This window comes from Ursus arctos, chromosome X (genome assembly GCF_023065955.2).
Source record: "Ursus arctos isolate Adak ecotype North America chromosome X, UrsArc2.0, whole genome shotgun sequence".
Classification (NCBI taxonomy): domain Eukaryota; kingdom Metazoa; phylum Chordata; class Mammalia; order Carnivora; family Ursidae; genus Ursus; species Ursus arctos.
The window spans coordinates 25,383,602-25,401,449 of NC_079873.1; the positions used below are offsets into that span (position 1 = coordinate 25,383,602).

The window sequence follows — 17,848 nt, forward strand, 5'->3', positions numbered from 1 at the left end:
TAGCTACAAATGATAAAGAAAAAAATTAAAATTACTCATTATTTAAGTTCCTCACGTATTCCACTGTTTTCATAAAATTTGCTTATATATCCTTCTACCCAATTTTTAAAGTTCATGTACACTTAATACCCCAAATCTAACATTACAACGCATTCTAATAGGGGAACAGAAATATGGAAGATTACGTTTTTGAGACAGCGTATTTCAGTCTAGAAAATTATGTGGTGGACTAGTTTGATGCTATAAATCATTTCTAACTACACAGAAAAGATGCAGAATGTAGTGTTTGCTTTTAGTTTATTAATTTATTTTGCAGGAATCTTTGACTTTCCGAATATGTACTGTTTGGAAGTACGATGCATGCATAGCCTTTTAAAATGCCTTTGTACAATTTCACCTCAAAATAATGATTCACAGCATACACAGAAATCTAAAAGAAACATGGTATTTACAAGATTTAATAAGTTCTTGCTGTTTTAATGAAGAAACTGATCAATTCTTTTACAGTAGGGAAACATGGACATTGGGTGTCATTATAAATAAGAATTCAGAATTGTTCAGTCTCAAAGCAACTTTTCATGGCTTTAGAAACTAAGATCGAGTCATCATCCTATTAATCTCTGAATGCCCAAGCCATGCAAAATCTACTTGTATTAAATATTTGGGGATGCAAATAATAAAGAAAAAAAATGCAGGTCTAGTGCATGTGAAAACATCATCAGAATTAACTTTTACAATAAGAAAATACTGTTAATTCTTTCAAAAAGATACAGTAGTGGTGCAACAGACAGTGCCCAATTTATTCTGATTTTTTATAGTAACATTTCAATGGTCATTTTTCTTGCTCGACCAATATACAGACACACACTGTAACATGGATTCATTCAAAGTCTGAACAGTGGTTACAATATTAAATCAAATTTATGAAGGAACATCTTCACATTCCAGGATACATCACTGATAATTTCAAAGGACAAATTTTCTATGCCTTATATCCTTGCTTTTTGTTTATACTGTCAAAGACATTACAGTTACCTTTTAAAATACTATATAAAACGGAGTTGCCACAGAAAGTTGGATATGAACCCTCAATAACGGGGACAAAACAATGACAAAATTTACGGAAACAATTTTTTTTAATAATTAAAAAGTACTAAAATCGAGACCAGCTCCTTAAAAATTAAACTGCTCATCACACTTCCCATTTCGTTCAGGGAAATAAACAAATTAGCAACACTTTCCCCATCATCCTTTGTCTTCTTTAAAACTACCTTTTCTACAACGCAGTTCTTCTGTTTCTTTAAAACCCCCTGCCTTTTGCTCTCGCGTACAAGGTCATTATCAATTCCAAACATCTGACAATGCTTAGAAAGTTTCTGGCTCCTCCACTCCCACTTGAAACTCTTCAGACCTAGTCCAAAAGTTAAGGGGCGATGTACTTTTAACAAAACAACGAATGTGCTTTCTAAAAACCCAGTTTACAAAACCATGAAATAGTGTGACATGTATCGTCAGGCCTATGTTACCAGATAATCAAACTAGTCGTTTTAAGTTTACTAGAAACACGAAGTGCACCAACGGACCCAAAGAGCCGGAGTACCGCAGCAGACGGCACCGCCCGTCTCCTGTCCCCCGCCGCGAGGCCGGCCGCACGCGCACGTCCAGCTGACTAGGAGATCCTTTTGAAAAGGCACCTTGAAAGCGGACGGAAGCCTTGCTTAAAGCGGTCACGGGCAAGAAGTATATACAGGGGACACAGTTAAGCACACCAAATTTGTCCGTGTAAAACAATTTTGCTTACTTTAAAAACTGCATACAGCCTATGTTGGCGTATGAAACTTCTGCACAACCAGAAATGAACACAGACGAAACGTCTTTAAAATCCAGCTCTGATGTCTCCTACCCCACCCTCTACACCTATCAGACTGGTTGCTGCTTTTTCCTGGCAGGTGAAAACAATGATTTACTAGATAGATCACCAAAGGACTGGAACCATGCATCTACTGTATGAGAACAGCTTATTAACCTGGATGTGTGTTCATGCAATAGTTGTAAAGTCATCTACATGGTTTTAATAAAGCATCCGACTGTTTCCATACATGCTACTTTCATTCTCAACCGACAAGTGCCAAGTTAACTGCTGCCGCTTCAGCAGATCTAAGAATACTGGTAAACCTTTAGCTAGAACACCAAGCAGTATATATAGTTTGCCCCTAAATTGTTATTTAACACCAAGTGGGGTTGGTCATCACTAAAGAGATACGAAACCATACAGAGGTGAAGGCATTGGCGTATTACAGAATAGCAGGACTGAGAGATGGCGACTGGAGACTGACAGATACCAGCGTCACAGAAACCTTTAAAGAATGCAGTTTTCAGGTCAATGCTTTTAAGCCCATCTGTTTTCTCACCATTATTTTCACAGTTTTGCCACAGTTTTATGAGAGATGTTTTATCAGTGTCATCACATAGCCATGCATACTTTTGTGAGACAAGTGGATATTTTAGGGGGGGGGGATTTTCCACCTAGGGGAAAAAAACCACCTTTTCAAAGCTGTAGGTCGAGTGTGAAATTAGATGATTTTGATGGAAAATGATGGGTTATTAAGCTTTTGGTTTCATTATACTATTAAGTGCAGCTTGTTTTTCCAGATCTGCCAGATATCACTTCTAAAGTAGAATACAATGACGGCTTCAAGAGTCTGTGCGAGTGTGAGAGTGTGTGTGCACGCACGCGCAGCAGGGCACACAGTATGGGAGAGTGGATAGTCCTCAAGTTAAAACCTCTGGTAAAATCCTTTAGGATTAGAAGCCCCACTGCTTTTATTGCTGTTTATTTTCACCCAAATAACGGGAAGATTCCAAAATCCAATTCTGAGCTAGAAAGGAAATTCAACAGTGATAGAGACCTTAATTAAATGTCCTATTAATAATTTTCCAGTGGTGCACCCTAGTGAGTCACTTGATTTTATCTCTTCAGTTATTCATGCCCTAAAGTTGGGGTTTCATAAACAAAGAGTGCTTTAGTATCACCTGAACTACTTGAACAAACTCAGTATTATCTCTGAATACAGTATGTTAAGTTGAAACAGTTCTTAGTTTTAAAGTCCTTTGCGTTCACCTTTCTCTGAATCCTGTTTCTTGACTAGCCTTCTCTTCCTCCCAAGTAACGCAGTGTACAACTTTATGACCTTGGCCAACTGCAATTTCCTTCACACTGGTTTATTAACATGTACAAATCAATCTGTACTGAACAGCTAATGTTGATTCTTTTTTTTTTTTTTTTTCAGCTAAGGAAGGATTCTGGCACAAAACGCTGTGCTGTAAACATCGTGAATGCATCACAAAATTGGAAGGAGGAAAAAAAAAAAGGCCCTATGGACTGCAAACATTTCTTACAGAACCACAGCTGAGCTCAAGATTTCCGAATGGATTCTGGAATGGATTTACATTTGGCATACATTCACTGTGCTATTGGCAAAGCGCAGTTTTACGAGAAGGTCATTCATAAAATCGTACTTGGTAAGGACTTGTTATTTTTAAAGCCAATGGCCTAATAAAAGCATGCAGTAACATAAAAATTAATTTATTATGTGACATAATTAGGTCTTAGTTACCAGTGTTGCTTTAGCTTGATGAATTGAATTATTGTACAACTAAAAGGGATCTTATCACTTCTGATTGTACTTTTGAATGAAGGGCACAATATGCCTCATTCCTGACTGCTACAAATCACATTTTAAGCCACTGTGTGTGTTTGAAATTACCTCTGAAAAAAGCAGCAATTACAAATACCCTTATTATTTTGCCCCAAAAAAAAAAAAAAGTCATATTCTGGGTGCTTTTTCCTGTCCTTCTCTTCAGTAGGAAACAGCGGGAAGAAGCATGGGGAACCTTGGTTTTCCAGAGAGCTGTGACCAGGTAAGTCTGCTCTGGGAATTCACAGTTTGTCTGCGTACACTGTAACACATGATTTCAAGTTCTAGTTTATAAAGTAAGGGCCGCTCAGCAGGAACTTGAACAACTGGGCTTCCACAGAAGAGCTCTTGACTTCTCTGTGTACATTCCTTCAGGAGTGAATCCCTTCCCAGTTTCAAGTATCCCTTTCTATCGCACTCTGCAATGAGTTAAGAAAGGAAAAAACGAAAGCACGAAACAAAGAGAACTCCCTGTTTTTCTTGAGTGAGCGCGAGCCCTCCAGGGGTGCTGCTCCTCCCCCGGCGGAACAGACTCCCAAGGTTTCCTTTTCTTCTAGTGGGTGCTCCTGGTTTCTCTGGCAGGTCGACGTGGACTCTTGGGAGTTCAAGTGTACCGCGGCATCTCGCACTGCTCACAGCGGTTCAGCGCAGGGTGGTTCAGGAAGGTGCAGCTATCACAATTCCACGGGGCCCCCTCATAGTCTTCGTCGCGGGCTTGTGTCCGGGGACTCTGTGTGGAGCCAGTTAGATGCTCTGAGGGAAGTGAGGATCAAGAGAGAAAAAGAGACTGAATTCTTCCAAGTATAATCAAAACTGAAAAATTACCAAAAAAAGTTTCTTACTTGACCTAAGGTGAAAGCCAATGAACGTCATCCATAGCTACTAGAACAGGAAGTTTATGATACAAACTGTACTTGGTTGAAGAAGATAAACAGAGGTCCTAGATAGATCACCTTCCTCATTCATTACCCACAGACAGTGGTTATGCTGTATTCTAGCCAAATGAACAGAAGGAGAAATGTCACCCAGCATATGAAATTCTGCGCCCCCCACGACTTCAGCGTCCCAGGACACGCCCCCTCGGAGTCGTGGCCACACTGTATTCAACATCCGCTGGGATGTCGGCCTCCTTCCAGGAGACCCGCAGCATTACAGTGTACATGTGTTGTTTGATAATGTTCACAGTGACAGCAACGGTTCCTAAGTTGCTCCCAGAATGGTTAAAAGAGAGACACTCTACAGTTATTCATGAAAGCTAAATTCATTCAGTGTGATTGTTTTTTATTCTCAGATTTTTTTGTCATTACGAGGTCTTTCAGACAGTTTTTTAAACATGTCTATATCTAGCAATATAAAATGCTCGCAACCTTGGGTGGGTCCTCAGGATTTTTTTTTTTTTTTTAAAGATTTTATTTATTTATGTGACAGAGAGACAGCCAGCGAGAGAGGGAACACAGCAGGGGGAGTGGGAGAGGAAGAAGCAGGCTCCCAGCGGAGGAGCCTGATGTGGGACTCGATCCCGGATCGCCAGGATCACGCCCTGAGCCGAAGGCAGACGCTTTAACGACTGCGCTACCCAGGCGCCCCTTTTTTTTTAAGATTTTATTTGAAAAAGCACGAGCGGGGGGTGGGGGAGGCAGAAGGAGAGGACGAACAGGGAGCCTGAGCCTCACAAGATCCCAGGATGCTGGGATCATGACCTGAGTGGAAGGCAGGGGCTTAACTGACTGAGCCACCCAGGCGCCTTGGTCCTCAGGGTTTTCTTTAAAAATCCTTTAAACTTGGGTGGCTCGGTGGGTTAAGTGTCTGCCTTCGGCTCGGGTCATGATCCCAGGGTCCTGGGATCGAGCCCCCCATGTCGGGCTCTCTGCTCAGCGGGAAGCCTCCTTCTCCCACTGCCTGCTGCTCCCCGTGCTTGTGCTCTCTGTCAAATAAATAAAATCTTTAACAAAAAATACTTGAAACTTAGATTCCTCCTAGATTCTCATCCCTCTGGCCCTGAGCTCAAAAAAGGCTCTTTGCTTTGATAGTTAATTTATAAATCCTGCTTTTTAGGAGCAGTCCCTACTGAAAGTGGCGGCAGTGCCTAGGAGGCTAACGATATCTGGGTGGAATTCCCCCTGGAACCTGGAGTGTGGCCAGGAGGCTGGGAGAATTTACCTATAAAACTATGGATCATCACTGTGAACGGCAAATGAGATTAAGATCTAAGGTAGGCAGCCTACCTAAGTGGGTCACAGAAGAAACTAAGATGTAAAGCTTTAATCAGTTACCATCTGGGGTTCAGTCTATCTTCCACTGGAAATTAATGAGCCGGCTTGTGCTTAGCCATTTGTATTTCATGATCAATGGCTGGTGTGAACATTCCCCAAGACGTAGAGAGAACTGAGTTTTAGACCTCGAACCTTACAACAGGTAATAAGGCTCAGGTGGAAACAGGAAGGAGATGTTCGTTACAGTAGAATAGAAAACCACTGGGTTCATCAACCTATTCCTAGAACTATAAAAAGGAAAATGGGTTTGTTTCTCTGGCCTCCACTGGCAATCTGAGTGACCATTATCACCCACCTTGTATCTTTTGGCTCATGACTCCAAAACACAAAGACTTGATAGTTTTCTTTTTTGTACAATATGGAAGAATAAAAAGCACATTTAACTGTTATAGCCTTCTTTTAGAGGAAAAGTGTTCTGCATGCCGTTTCCAGAAAGGTCCTCTCTCCTACAACACTCTTTGGTTTTCAGGGTATTTTGATCTCCTAAAAGGTGAACACTTAAACCGTACTGCTGTTGGTTTTTAATAAAGAGGCTCTAAAAACTCACTTTTATACTTTTCTGGAACAGGCGACCTTTTACTTCATGAAGTGGAACTCCAAACCTAGCCTTAAATTTTATTTTCTAAACTCCCTAAGTAACCGCACAACCTCTTTTAACCGAACTAACGCAGGCTACTTGGGGCTCCTCCTCATTGTCTGCTACCGTACGCAAAGTAGAAACAACTTCCCCTCTGTCCTTCTGAATTCTTGCCTGAGCCCCCCCTGTAATAAAAGACAAACTAACAGAGAAGAAGCTAAGTTCATTAGCATGTGTACCTCACACAGGGCAGAGACCTAGGAAAACGAACTCCCCAAAGGGGGCCAAGCTGCCGCTTAAAATACCATCTGCAGCTGAAGACAAAAGAAGGACGCTGGGGGAGGGCAGGGGAAGCCAGTGAGGAGGGGGGTTACCTGACTGCTACCTAGATTTCAGTCAGCGCCCTTCTCTGCTGCTGAGTCCCAAGGCTCTCTGGGAGCAGGGAGGCACTTCTCGACGGAGATTGCCTTTAGCGATGTAGCTGTTCCTTAGGAAAGGGTAACTTCTACTCTGTGGTCAGAGCCTCTCCTGCCTTTATGCCAAAGAGGCATGTCTGGCGGTGGCACAGTTGTCCCCTCAGGACCGTAATGATGTAATCTGGAATAAAGTCACTCTGAAGTAACTTATCCAAAAAATTTTAAAGGCGCCTAAGTTAGAATTATTGTTGGTAAGACACTGCTCATCATAGGGAAGTACTGTTTAACTAGAAGCATCTAAAACCCGAAAGACATTTTGGATGTCCGTTTTCATTTGATTTAGTTGTAAAATCTTGTCTTTTTATGGACTGTTTAAAAAGCAAAATATTTCAGGCCGCATAGAAAAAAAAAAACCTTAAAAGATGCATATTTATACACAAATGAAAACTGAAGTCAGTACGTTTTTCAAGACTAATTATTTTTAGGGGCGCCTGGCTGGCTCAGTGAGAAGAGCATGTGACTCTTGATCTTCGGGTCATGAGTCAAAGCTCCACGCTGGGTGTAGAGAGAACTAAAAAAATAAACTTAAAAAAAAAAGACTATTTTTAAATGGGTTAATAGGCCAGATTTCCATAAAAATAACCATCCTCAAAAATATCAAAAATCAACAGTTTCACCAATACTGTTTATATTACATAGTCCTACTTGCATAAACTCAAACATCCATAGACAGTATTTTTAGAACCCTTATTTCAACTGAATCCCAGGGTAAAATTCAGGAAGCATCGGAAAAGTGAAAGTTCTGGATTTTATAACTTCCCACTCCAAGTTATTTAATTACTTGGCCTTGTTTTCTAGATGCTATCATTAGAGCAATCTGTCCAGTATAGTGACTACTGGCCACTTGAAATGTGACCACTGTGAACTGAGATGTGCTCTAAGTGTAAACTGTACACCAGCTTGCAAAGATGTTGTACGAAATCAAGAATGTAAAATATCTCGCTACTTTATATTGACTCCATATTGAAGTACGACTTTGCATCCACTGCATTAACTACTTCCGGTATCTGCCTTGTGTTATATTTCTATTGGACAGCACAGCCTTAGAAACTCAGCAGAGAGAATGATTTTTTTAAAGTAATCTCTACACCCAATGTGGGGCTCAAACTCAAAATCCCGAGATAAGAGTCACAAGCTCCACCAACTGAACCAGCCAGGTGCTTGGAGGGAGTAATTTTTTAAAGGGGGGGGGGGGGCGAAGTCGGCCTTTACTGGTGGTAACTCCCCATGGGCGAACACGTGTCTTTGGACTTTGTGCACAAAATCCGGACACACAAGTACGAACCCTCAGCAGCTGCTGCCTGGGTGTCATGGACGTCTGCCTGTACTTTGGACGTCACGCTAATTCTTCGGGCTTTCCTCTCAATTGTGCAAGGGTCTGACGAATCTGCATGAAAAGAAGCAAAGCCAGGAGAAAAGGGATTAAAGCCATCCATGAGAAGAGTGGACAGGCTCCCAAGGATCTCCCATGGGACATGCACGGTTGCGTGTTTACCCTTTCTATTACTTCATGATACCTTTAAGTTCTCCTGTGAGGGTAAGTGCCGAATTTAATATTGCTTTTACAACCTATACAGAACAGTGCTCTTAGAACTTTTTCCACCCTCTACAATTACTTGGAATCAATGCCTAATTTTCCTAGTGCAAACTCAGAGTAATTAAATGTCAATGTAAGGGCAAAATGTGGAAGATGATACTCGAGCAATTGCCTTAGTAAGCAGCAGTTATTAGAAAACCATGGGTTGAAAGTACAGGATGTGCAAGGCTAGCCAGAGAATCTATTAAAATAATATAAAACTACAGTACTTCATAATTAAAGAGTAGGAAGGAGTAGCAATAACTGAAAAAAATCAGAACTCAAAATAATACGGACTGCAGGCATCCCAATTTCTTGCTAGAATTTTGTCTCTAGTAATTTATGCATTATTAGTAAGTAGTTCTTTCTTTGTATTAAGACTTGGTATCATTTGCCCTTAAGAACCAAAGAAAGATCTTGTATTTTCTGATTAGTTCAGAGCGCATATGAACAATCCCCTAGTACGATCCACCTCTGGAAATCAGTGCTCCAGAATTCTAAGCGTGGTGCCTAGGTACTTAAACACTCCCTTATCAGAGTACACAAAAGCAGAGAAAATGGTCTCCTTAGGCTCCAGAGAATAGTGTCCAGTTCTATTAAATTTGTAAAGCACTTTCATAGTGTCACATACTTACTCTCACAGACTCTTAAAACAGCCCTGTAAAATACATAAACTATGAAGCATCTGGACTGATCACCTTTCTGGTGCACAGAGTAGATCTGAACAAGGTCCGGTGGCCAAGACAACCCAGACACACGCTCCAGTAGTGGGACACCAAGGTCGATGCTCTCACCACTGTGTTACAGGGACAGCTGGGGGAAGACTTGCTGAGTCAGCCGGGGCGCTTACATGTACACGGCACTGCTTCAATACCAGGTTCAGTCCAAAAAGGCTTCTGGGTCTCCCTCTTTTTCCTTCTTTTTCTTTCTCCTTTTTATTACCGTACGTCAGACAAAGATCCATATTCCACTTGGATTTACAGTATATGTCTGTAATAACTCCAAGACATTTATTCTAACCCATAAATCAATTCTACCAGTTATTTAATCTTAAATTAGGTGATACTACAAGGAAATCTACATTAAACCACATAAACTTTTTTTTTTTAGAAGAGGCCACTTTAGTTTAAAAATCTGCAAATGCTTAGAAGAAAACAAATTTGACTTCATAGAGAAAATCAAATAGCTTTTAGAAATGTAATGAAAAGCCTTCTTAAGGAATTGTAGCATTAAGTTCTATTCATAAATTTTAAGAGGTGAAAGGTATAAAAATTATAAGGGGTACATAATACTATTTTATACTCTAACCAACAGTACATATAATGAAAGCTCAATTGGATTTCTATAGTAGAGATTCATTTATAGTGAAGCTGTTAGTTCTCTCATCTACTCAAAACTGTACACGTAGCAGAGAAGCTGCTTGGGGGAGGAGTCATGTCTTAACTTTGTGGCATCAAGCGTCTATCTACATAAGCCATCTAAATACTGAGCATTTGCTACATAATGTAGAAGTTGATTGCAATTGGAACTTAATTGGATGGTCCCTCAGCGTTAGCTGTAATTATCAGCTTTAGCAAAATTTGATTTCAAAGTGCCACAGAATAGAGGGTTTGGTTTTTTTTTTTTTTTTTTTTGTATATAAGTATTTGTAGAGAGCCCAACGAAGCTTACCATTACAGAAACCTCATAATGCAAGCCCTGCACCATTCCTAGCTGAGCCAAACACGAGCTCCCCACCTCAAACACATGGTGCTGGTCTCAAAGACTGCAGGCAGTATGACCGCCTGCCACACTAATATCACCACCACTAGAACACCGAGTATATGGGCTCCTGGCAGCTGACTTATCACACCAGCTCAAGAAATTTTCCTTTTATTTCTTTGTGAGTTTTCAAGGTAAAACTTACACGATGAAATAGACAAGCCATCTGAGGAGTTTCGACGAATGCATATACACCTGAATAATCCAAATTCGAATCAAGACATTATGACCAGCCCATGAAATCCTCCCATGCCCTTTCCCAGTTATTCCCCAACCTCTGCTCCCAAAGGTAACAGCTGTTCTGGGGTGGTTTTTTTTTTGACACAAATTAATACAGCTTATGAAATGCACATATACAATCATACAGTATGCATTCTTTTGTATTTTACTTCTTTCAGCATTATGTCCTTGGGGTTGGTCCATGTTGTGTTTAACAACAGTTGATGTGTACTGCTCCCTGATTTGAATATGTCAGTTTATCCATTCATCCGTTGATGGCCTCTTGGTTTGTTCCCATGAATCTTCTAATACAAGCCATTTTGTGGACATAGGCTTTAAATTCTTTTGGATAAATCTTTCGAAGTAGAATTGATGAGCTACAGGGCAGGTGAATGAATGTTTGGTTTTTTAAGAAACGGTCATAAACTTTTACCAGAAATGTGTAAGAGTTCTGATTGTTCTATATCCTCATGAATGTTTCATACCACTGCTATTCAGGAATCTCAGGATTTTAATTTGCATTTTCTAATGTCTAATCAAGTTGAGCACTTTCATGTGCTTATTGGCCATTTTTCTCTGTCAAGTGTTGACTCAAATGTTTTGACCTTTTATTACTGTGTTATAGAAGTTCTATATATTCTAGATACCAGTTTTGTTTTTTTACCGGATATGTTTTCAAATATCTTCTCCCAGTCCCTGGCTTGCCTTTTCACTTTCTTAAGAGTGTCTCTTGATGAGCAGAAGTGTTGAATTTTAATGAAGGCTAATGTACCAACTGTTCCGGGTCCTAAAAATTCTAAGCTAAACCCAAGTTGCTTTTATTTTATGTTTTGCTCTGGAAGCTCGATAATTTAGTTCGACACTTAGGTGTGTATGACCTATCTCAGATTTTTGTGTAGAGTAGGAGGTAAGAATCAGAACTTTTTCCATGTGATTATCTAGTTCCTCCAGCACTGACTGCTCAAATGACTTTCCTTTCTCCATCGGTTGCTTTGGTGGTGGGGTCAAGAAGCTGGCAGTGTAAGTGACGGTCTACATCTGGGCTATTTGGAAACCTAGAGTCATTTCTCTACCTACTTTTTATCCCTATGCCAATAACACACTGTGATGACTGTAGCTTTATAGTAAGTCCTAAGGTGAGTTAGGGCTAAGACTTCCAACTCCCTTCTTTCTACAGATGATTCTGGATATTCTATGTACAAATCAGGGGAAAAATAAGTTTCCCACTTTTGATTTAATCGCAACCATGGTGTATTACTCTAATTTGGCAATGTTTTGTAGTTTTCAGCATATACTACTGGCTAGATTTATTCCTGATGGTTTTGTAATTCTTTTTTTAATTTTGTTCAATTGTTTGCTACTATATAGAAATACAGTTCTTGTATACTGACCTTCCATCCCAAGACCTTGATTAGTTCTGATAGTTTTTTAGTATCCTTAGGTTGTCTTTGCAAATAACCATGTTAGTTGGAATGGCTGCCGACTTTAGTCAGATGCTTTCCCTACACCAAGTAAAATGATCATGAGCTTTTTCTCCTTTGTTGATAGAACATTCCCGAGCTAAAACAAACTTGGTCATGATATAATACCCTTTCTATTTATTTTGTGAATATTAATGATTTTTTAAGTGCAGGAGGATTATTGATCTGTAATTGTTTTCTTGGCGGGAGAGAGTAAGTAATCCTTTATCAGGTTTTGAAATCAGGGCTCTGCTGACTCTGTAAGCCTTCCTCCCCTATTTTCTCAAAGAATTTGTGTAAGATTGGTAGAATCTCTTCCTTAAATGTGTTACAGAATTCACCCACCAGTGCGATCATCTGGGTTTGGAGTTTTCTTTGTGGGAAAATTTTTAACATAATGGATTCAATTTCTTTATACAGCTCTTATTAGGTCCTATATCATCTTGTTTTCAATTTAGGTAGATGCGTCCATTTCACAAAGTGCTGAGTTTAAAGATGTTCAGGACATTCTCTTACTGTTTTAACAGGTAACCCATCTTTTCTTTCTGATTTTGATAATAAATTCGTAAGTTTTACTTATCTTTGCACCTTAAGCTAGGAAAGAACAACAAAGTCAAGGAGATTGAATTTTAGGTCACTGATTATTAATCTTCAGGTCGTATGTATTCAGAAATTTCTTTGTACCCACTGTATAAACTATGTGTAAGTAAAGAACTCGACCTTAACTCCTAGCTCTTGGGAGATAACCACTAAAATCTTTAAATTTCCCAAGTAATTGGAGTGTCTTTGTTATTTACGGTGGGCCCTTTGGACCATACCTGAGTGTTTTACGCTAATGCGATGGCTCACGGCAGACACACTGTCTGCTCATCAACTTGGTCCTCTATCCAACTTTTCAACATCTTCCCTTAAATAGGGTGATGCTTCTATAACAGCCCTTGAATCAGTTATCTGTTGGATCGTTAAGAGGTAATGCTTCTTTAGTAGACACTCAGGCAACATCAAGTTTAAAGACTCATGTATCACCGATCACTTTAACCATTTGGATTAAAAATACATAACTCCGTGACTTTCAGCTTGAAAAGGTATATAATGTTGCCATAGTGCCAAATCTAATACTTTGAAGTCATCCACTAAGATTCTTACTTTTAGGAATCCTATTTTAAATGCAGATTAGATGAAACATCTATGGTGGCAGTAGTACTGCACTGCAACCCATAAACCAAATACTTAAAATACATAGAAAACTGTTCAATTAAAATATAGGTGACTGAATTTATACATTACCTGAGGAGTAGTAACTCTGACAAGATTTTAACATGTTTCACCCTTAAGCTGCTTAAAGCAAAATATATTGAGATATGAAATGCATACTTCAGCTCAGTCTTGAGAACTATATGAGCCTTCAGTGAGAACAGGGCAGAAAAAATTTATCTGAATTCAATGACTCAAGATGTAAATTTAATTCAAATTAATTTTTCAAAACACTGAAATGCCAATTAAACACTGGTACATAAAAATAAAGAGAACAGATCCAAAAGTGATTCCTCCAAATACTTGGTTACAGAGGATTTACTTTGTCCTTCATGAAAAAACATCTAGTCCCTATCTAATTATGTTCACCTGTTGGGCACACAAGGATTCTTCTGCAACCTAATGGTCTCAGATCTACTGCCGATCAAACTTAACATTCTAACATAAGACCTTTAAAGTTCTCTTTATTTTCTAAGAATTCTCTTTTAGGATTACAGTTATTATAGAGGTAAGTAAATTGTAATGTAGCTATTTTTTTTAAGTTTTTAAAAAATTAATTACCTTTGACAATAATTCCAGGAGTTACTAATTTAAGTGCTTTTTAAAGTATGGGGGACATTTGGCACAGCAGGATCAATATGGTTAACTTTTTTTATGCTGAACAAGTTAACATCTCTAATGGAAATTTCTTCAGCTACAGAGGTGAACTCTCAAAGAATTCTGATATTTATGTTTCTGGCATTTCCCTACTCACCTTTTTTAGATGGCTTGGGTGGTACGACTGGGCCAGGTTCTATGTTGTCGTAAAAGTTATTCATGGCTTTTGGATCAAAGTTTCCTACAAAGAAAATAAAATCACCATGCATTTAAGGCTCTTTCTCCTATTTGACTTTTTTGGTACAGAATATATAGAAATAAAATATCTGAAACGGGAAACTGTTTTCCAGGGTGTCAGAATTCCTATTCTATCATTGAAAATGTTTTTCTTTATCACTATGAGAAAAGATGCAAGGAAACTACCACATCAGTGTTGATCTATCAATCACTTGAAAGAATATTTTTCTAACTGCAAGGCTAGTCTCTTTCAGCAGGATTATGTACGTGGCACACTTAGGGAGGTAAATGAAGAGAAAGTAAAGCGTGGCTGAACTACTTTCTAGTATTTCTTTCATGCGTAATTCACCTTAAAAAGTTATCCGTTATAAATTTAACGGTGGGAGAAGTCAAAGATGAATCAAGTTATAATAATAGCAGCAGCTCACAGATTCCTATCTTCAAGAAATGGAGACTATTGTCTACAGATTTAAGCAAGATGATAAGGTGCCAATTTCAGAATAGTAAATACAACGAACCCTGAGAATTCTGTCTTGCCACAAAATTTTCAACTCTCTTAAAAAGTTCACGCCCCGGCCTCGTGTCGATTTCAGTCCCAGCTCCTGCCATGACTCCTCCAACGTGGGTTCTGATACAGCGGCAGCATTAGGTCCTACCTTCACTTCTGTGAAGCTATCACTGTAATCGGCTTGTTCTGCACAATTCCAATTAAGCGTTGTAACTACGCACACTTACTTACAGGCACTAACGAACAGTTTATGATTTTTTCCCCTACAAAGTTTTCCTCACTGAAACCAACCATAAAGCTGCTTTTCAGCAATCCAAATAATGATCTGCATCTAGACCCAAGTCTCTCGCTTCAAAGTTTACATTGGAATTCGGTATAAAATTTTTCCAGAGTGTGAAAGGAGATTTAGAAATACTTAAGCACCAAAAAGAACACTTTGTTGCCCAATGGAGACCAAAAACGCAGCTCTTTGCTTATAAAACGTGAACAGTGGTTTCCCTTGCAAGTCCTATTACAAATGCTATTACAAATGCTTTTATCCCTTTGGAAGGTAAATAAAGCCACAGTGCTTTAAGACGTTGCATTTCTTCAATTACAGCTGATTTTTAATTTCTAGATCTCGTAAGGCTTACTATAAATACCCTAACCAAATGTTTGAGTGTGTGTTTGGCTTTAAAAAAACACCCAAGCAAAGACTGCCGCAGTCTTCCAACACACTAACAATAACCTGTATCACCCCACAGGGTGCAGAGCGCCACTGCTTCAAGCTACGAGTGTCCCTGGAGGGACTACCTTCTCACGTGACCAGACTGCTCAACTTCCACATTCGAATTTGCTAATATTCTGATTGTTGGGTATCTTTTGGGTTCCCCTGCTTCTGTTAAAGTTGCCATTTTTAGTCAAGATTTATTATATACTCAGAGTAGAAGCTCTCTTAGCTGCCATAATTGAGTGATGGGAGAGGCTGAAACAGACCTTTTAAGAAAAATTACTTGTCAACTTCAGTGTTGGACCGAGACTGAAGTTTTACGCTGTTTCTTACATAAACCACACCTGTGATGAGCTACCGGAGGAGCGGGCAAACACTTCCCCCAAACTTTTTCTTATGTAAGATTCAGAAAAAACATTTTACGCTTTGTTGTAAGCCCTCAACGGTGCTGGTGAAGCACAAAAGCAGCCCCAGACAACTATATTCGACTAAAATTACGAAAAGAACCACCAGGCTAGTTCGCGGAACCCTACAATTTTGTTTTATTTTGAAAAAGAAAACAGAATCCTCTTGGATTTATCTCCTTAGCCCTCTGTTTTCACCCGTATCTAATTCACAGACCGCCCCCCAACCATGCCTTTTCTAAGTGATTTGCCTTTGGTTTTTTTTTTTTTTTTTTAATGCAGCTCCTCCTGCATTCCCATCAGCTTAGTAAACATTAAATTACAGAAGTAGAGTAACTGGTATATACAGGTTAGGGAATAGGTACAACTCACTGTCATTGAGCAGACAATTCAGCTGCCAGGAGCAACAGTACTTGAGCATGCCAGTGCAGTGGCTGCAGACAGGGTGAGAATATTTGACAGGGGAAAAGAATAGTTCTCACCTAGTGAGTTGGGTAAATGAAAGTTAAGGGAGCTTCTACCATAGTATAATTCTATAAGAAAGCAAAAAACAAACCCCATACTCTGAAAAGTCTGAGATATAGCTGGATGTTTTCATATGACATATAAAAATGGCATATGGAATTTATTTTAAAAGTGAGAAATCCGATATTCTGATACGTGATTCCCTATTTTTACAGATACTTCTGATGATTATCACAACATCAATCTAGGAAGTTTTATAGTTAAGACCCATCAATACAAAATATTCATATCAAATGACTAGAACAAGATAAATGTAGAGTAATAATACAGAGCAGTTAAAATGACGAGAACTTAATGATGGAATTGCCAAAGTAAAACTATTTTTGATCCCCCAAATCTATGACCAAGGGGTGGAGGGATCTCTTGAGTAGGATTATAATGGATAAAAACTCTCTCTTAAATTTGTAAAACCAAAATGATTGCTATTTAAGCAGCTTAAAACACCACACTATTACTTATGGTTTACCAAATAATCAAGTCTATACCTCTAGATTGAAGGAGGTCAACTTCTTTCAGTGTACAGTCAACATTTATCTGGAGTTGTCTGTTCATGCTTCTCAATCTTGTCATTTCCTCAGGCTAGTAAGAAAGGACCCAAAATAGCAATTGTGGGAAAGTCATTATCAAGCCCAACATTTAAGAACTGCTATTCATGTTAATAGTTCTGCTTGGTTATTACCAACAATATGGCCTTAGTCCGTAAGAGGGCATGTTTAAGAAGTCCTAAACGTTTACAGGAACAGTCAGGTAAAATGGGGACATCGGTATGGCCACATAAACACCACAGCTGCATAAAACGTGGCAAGCTACTAGACTATGTTTTATCATACAAAATACCATTTCAATCACAGAACACTACAAATATTTTACTTCTATGTTATCATGGTAAGGGACACTCTGAGAATCAATCTGTAAAACAAGCAATGTCCATGATTTTAGCGTTGTCCAGGCTTGAAAAAACTACTGTCAGGCACTGTGTTTACCAGAGGTCGCATTCTTTGCTCAAAACATCTTTCAAGGCAAGTGCTAATTTATACATGAGGAAGCTGAGGCACCCAGAGTGCATATAATGTCCCCAAGGTTATAAAACATAGTGAGTGGTAGAACCAGAATTTAGATCAATCTATTACATGAAAACTTCACAAACAAATGGATCTCATTCTTCCTCCAACTTTCTTTCCTTCTTCCTTGACTTCGAGCCCAGTCTACCTATCCTTAGGCCTTTTAGGGGCATACATGAGACATCGAAGTGTAAAGAATGCCTACTCTTCAATTAAATAAAGTTTTTTTTTGGAAGCCTTTACATCCCCTGACCTTCTAGATTTCTTTACTATTTATATAAATATGTATACAGTAACAAAATTAGAGTTTAAATTCCAGAGGCATGGGTCCTGAAGCTTTCAGTACAGCCTAGATATTAACTCAGTTACCAATGTGCTTTCAACTATATAAAGATAAATATCTGCTATGACAAAATAAAATCTTATTCTGTTAAAAAACCTGTATTTTTCTACAAACTATGTTAATAAAAGAGCAAAGAAAAAGGAGCAAAAAGGTTCTTAATTCACAATAAT

At 38.9% G+C, this 17,848-nt stretch overlaps 1 protein-coding gene across 2 annotated transcripts in view; it reads right to left on the bottom strand.

Annotated features, from left to right (window-relative positions):
• Positions 1-280: 280 nt before the first annotated feature.
• The window catches only part of TAB3 (TGF-beta activated kinase 1 (MAP3K7) binding protein 3), an 85,403-nt gene continuing 67,835 nt past the window's right edge, over positions 281-17,848 (bottom strand). Inside the window, exons 8-11 of one of the 2 annotated variants that reach the window (XM_026513275.4) lie at positions 16,760-16,853; positions 14,049-14,132; positions 8,310-8,411; positions 281-4,451 (exon numbers count right to left, since the gene is read on the bottom strand). In XM_026513275.4, the coding sequence (XP_026369060.1) occupies positions 4,303-4,451; positions 8,310-8,411; positions 14,049-14,132; positions 16,760-16,853 (429 nt within the window). In that variant the 3' untranslated portion in view covers positions 281-4,302. The remainder of the gene's footprint in view (positions 4,452-8,309; positions 8,412-14,048; positions 14,133-16,759; positions 16,854-17,848) is intronic. The other variant, XM_026513278.4, reaches the window with a different exon arrangement.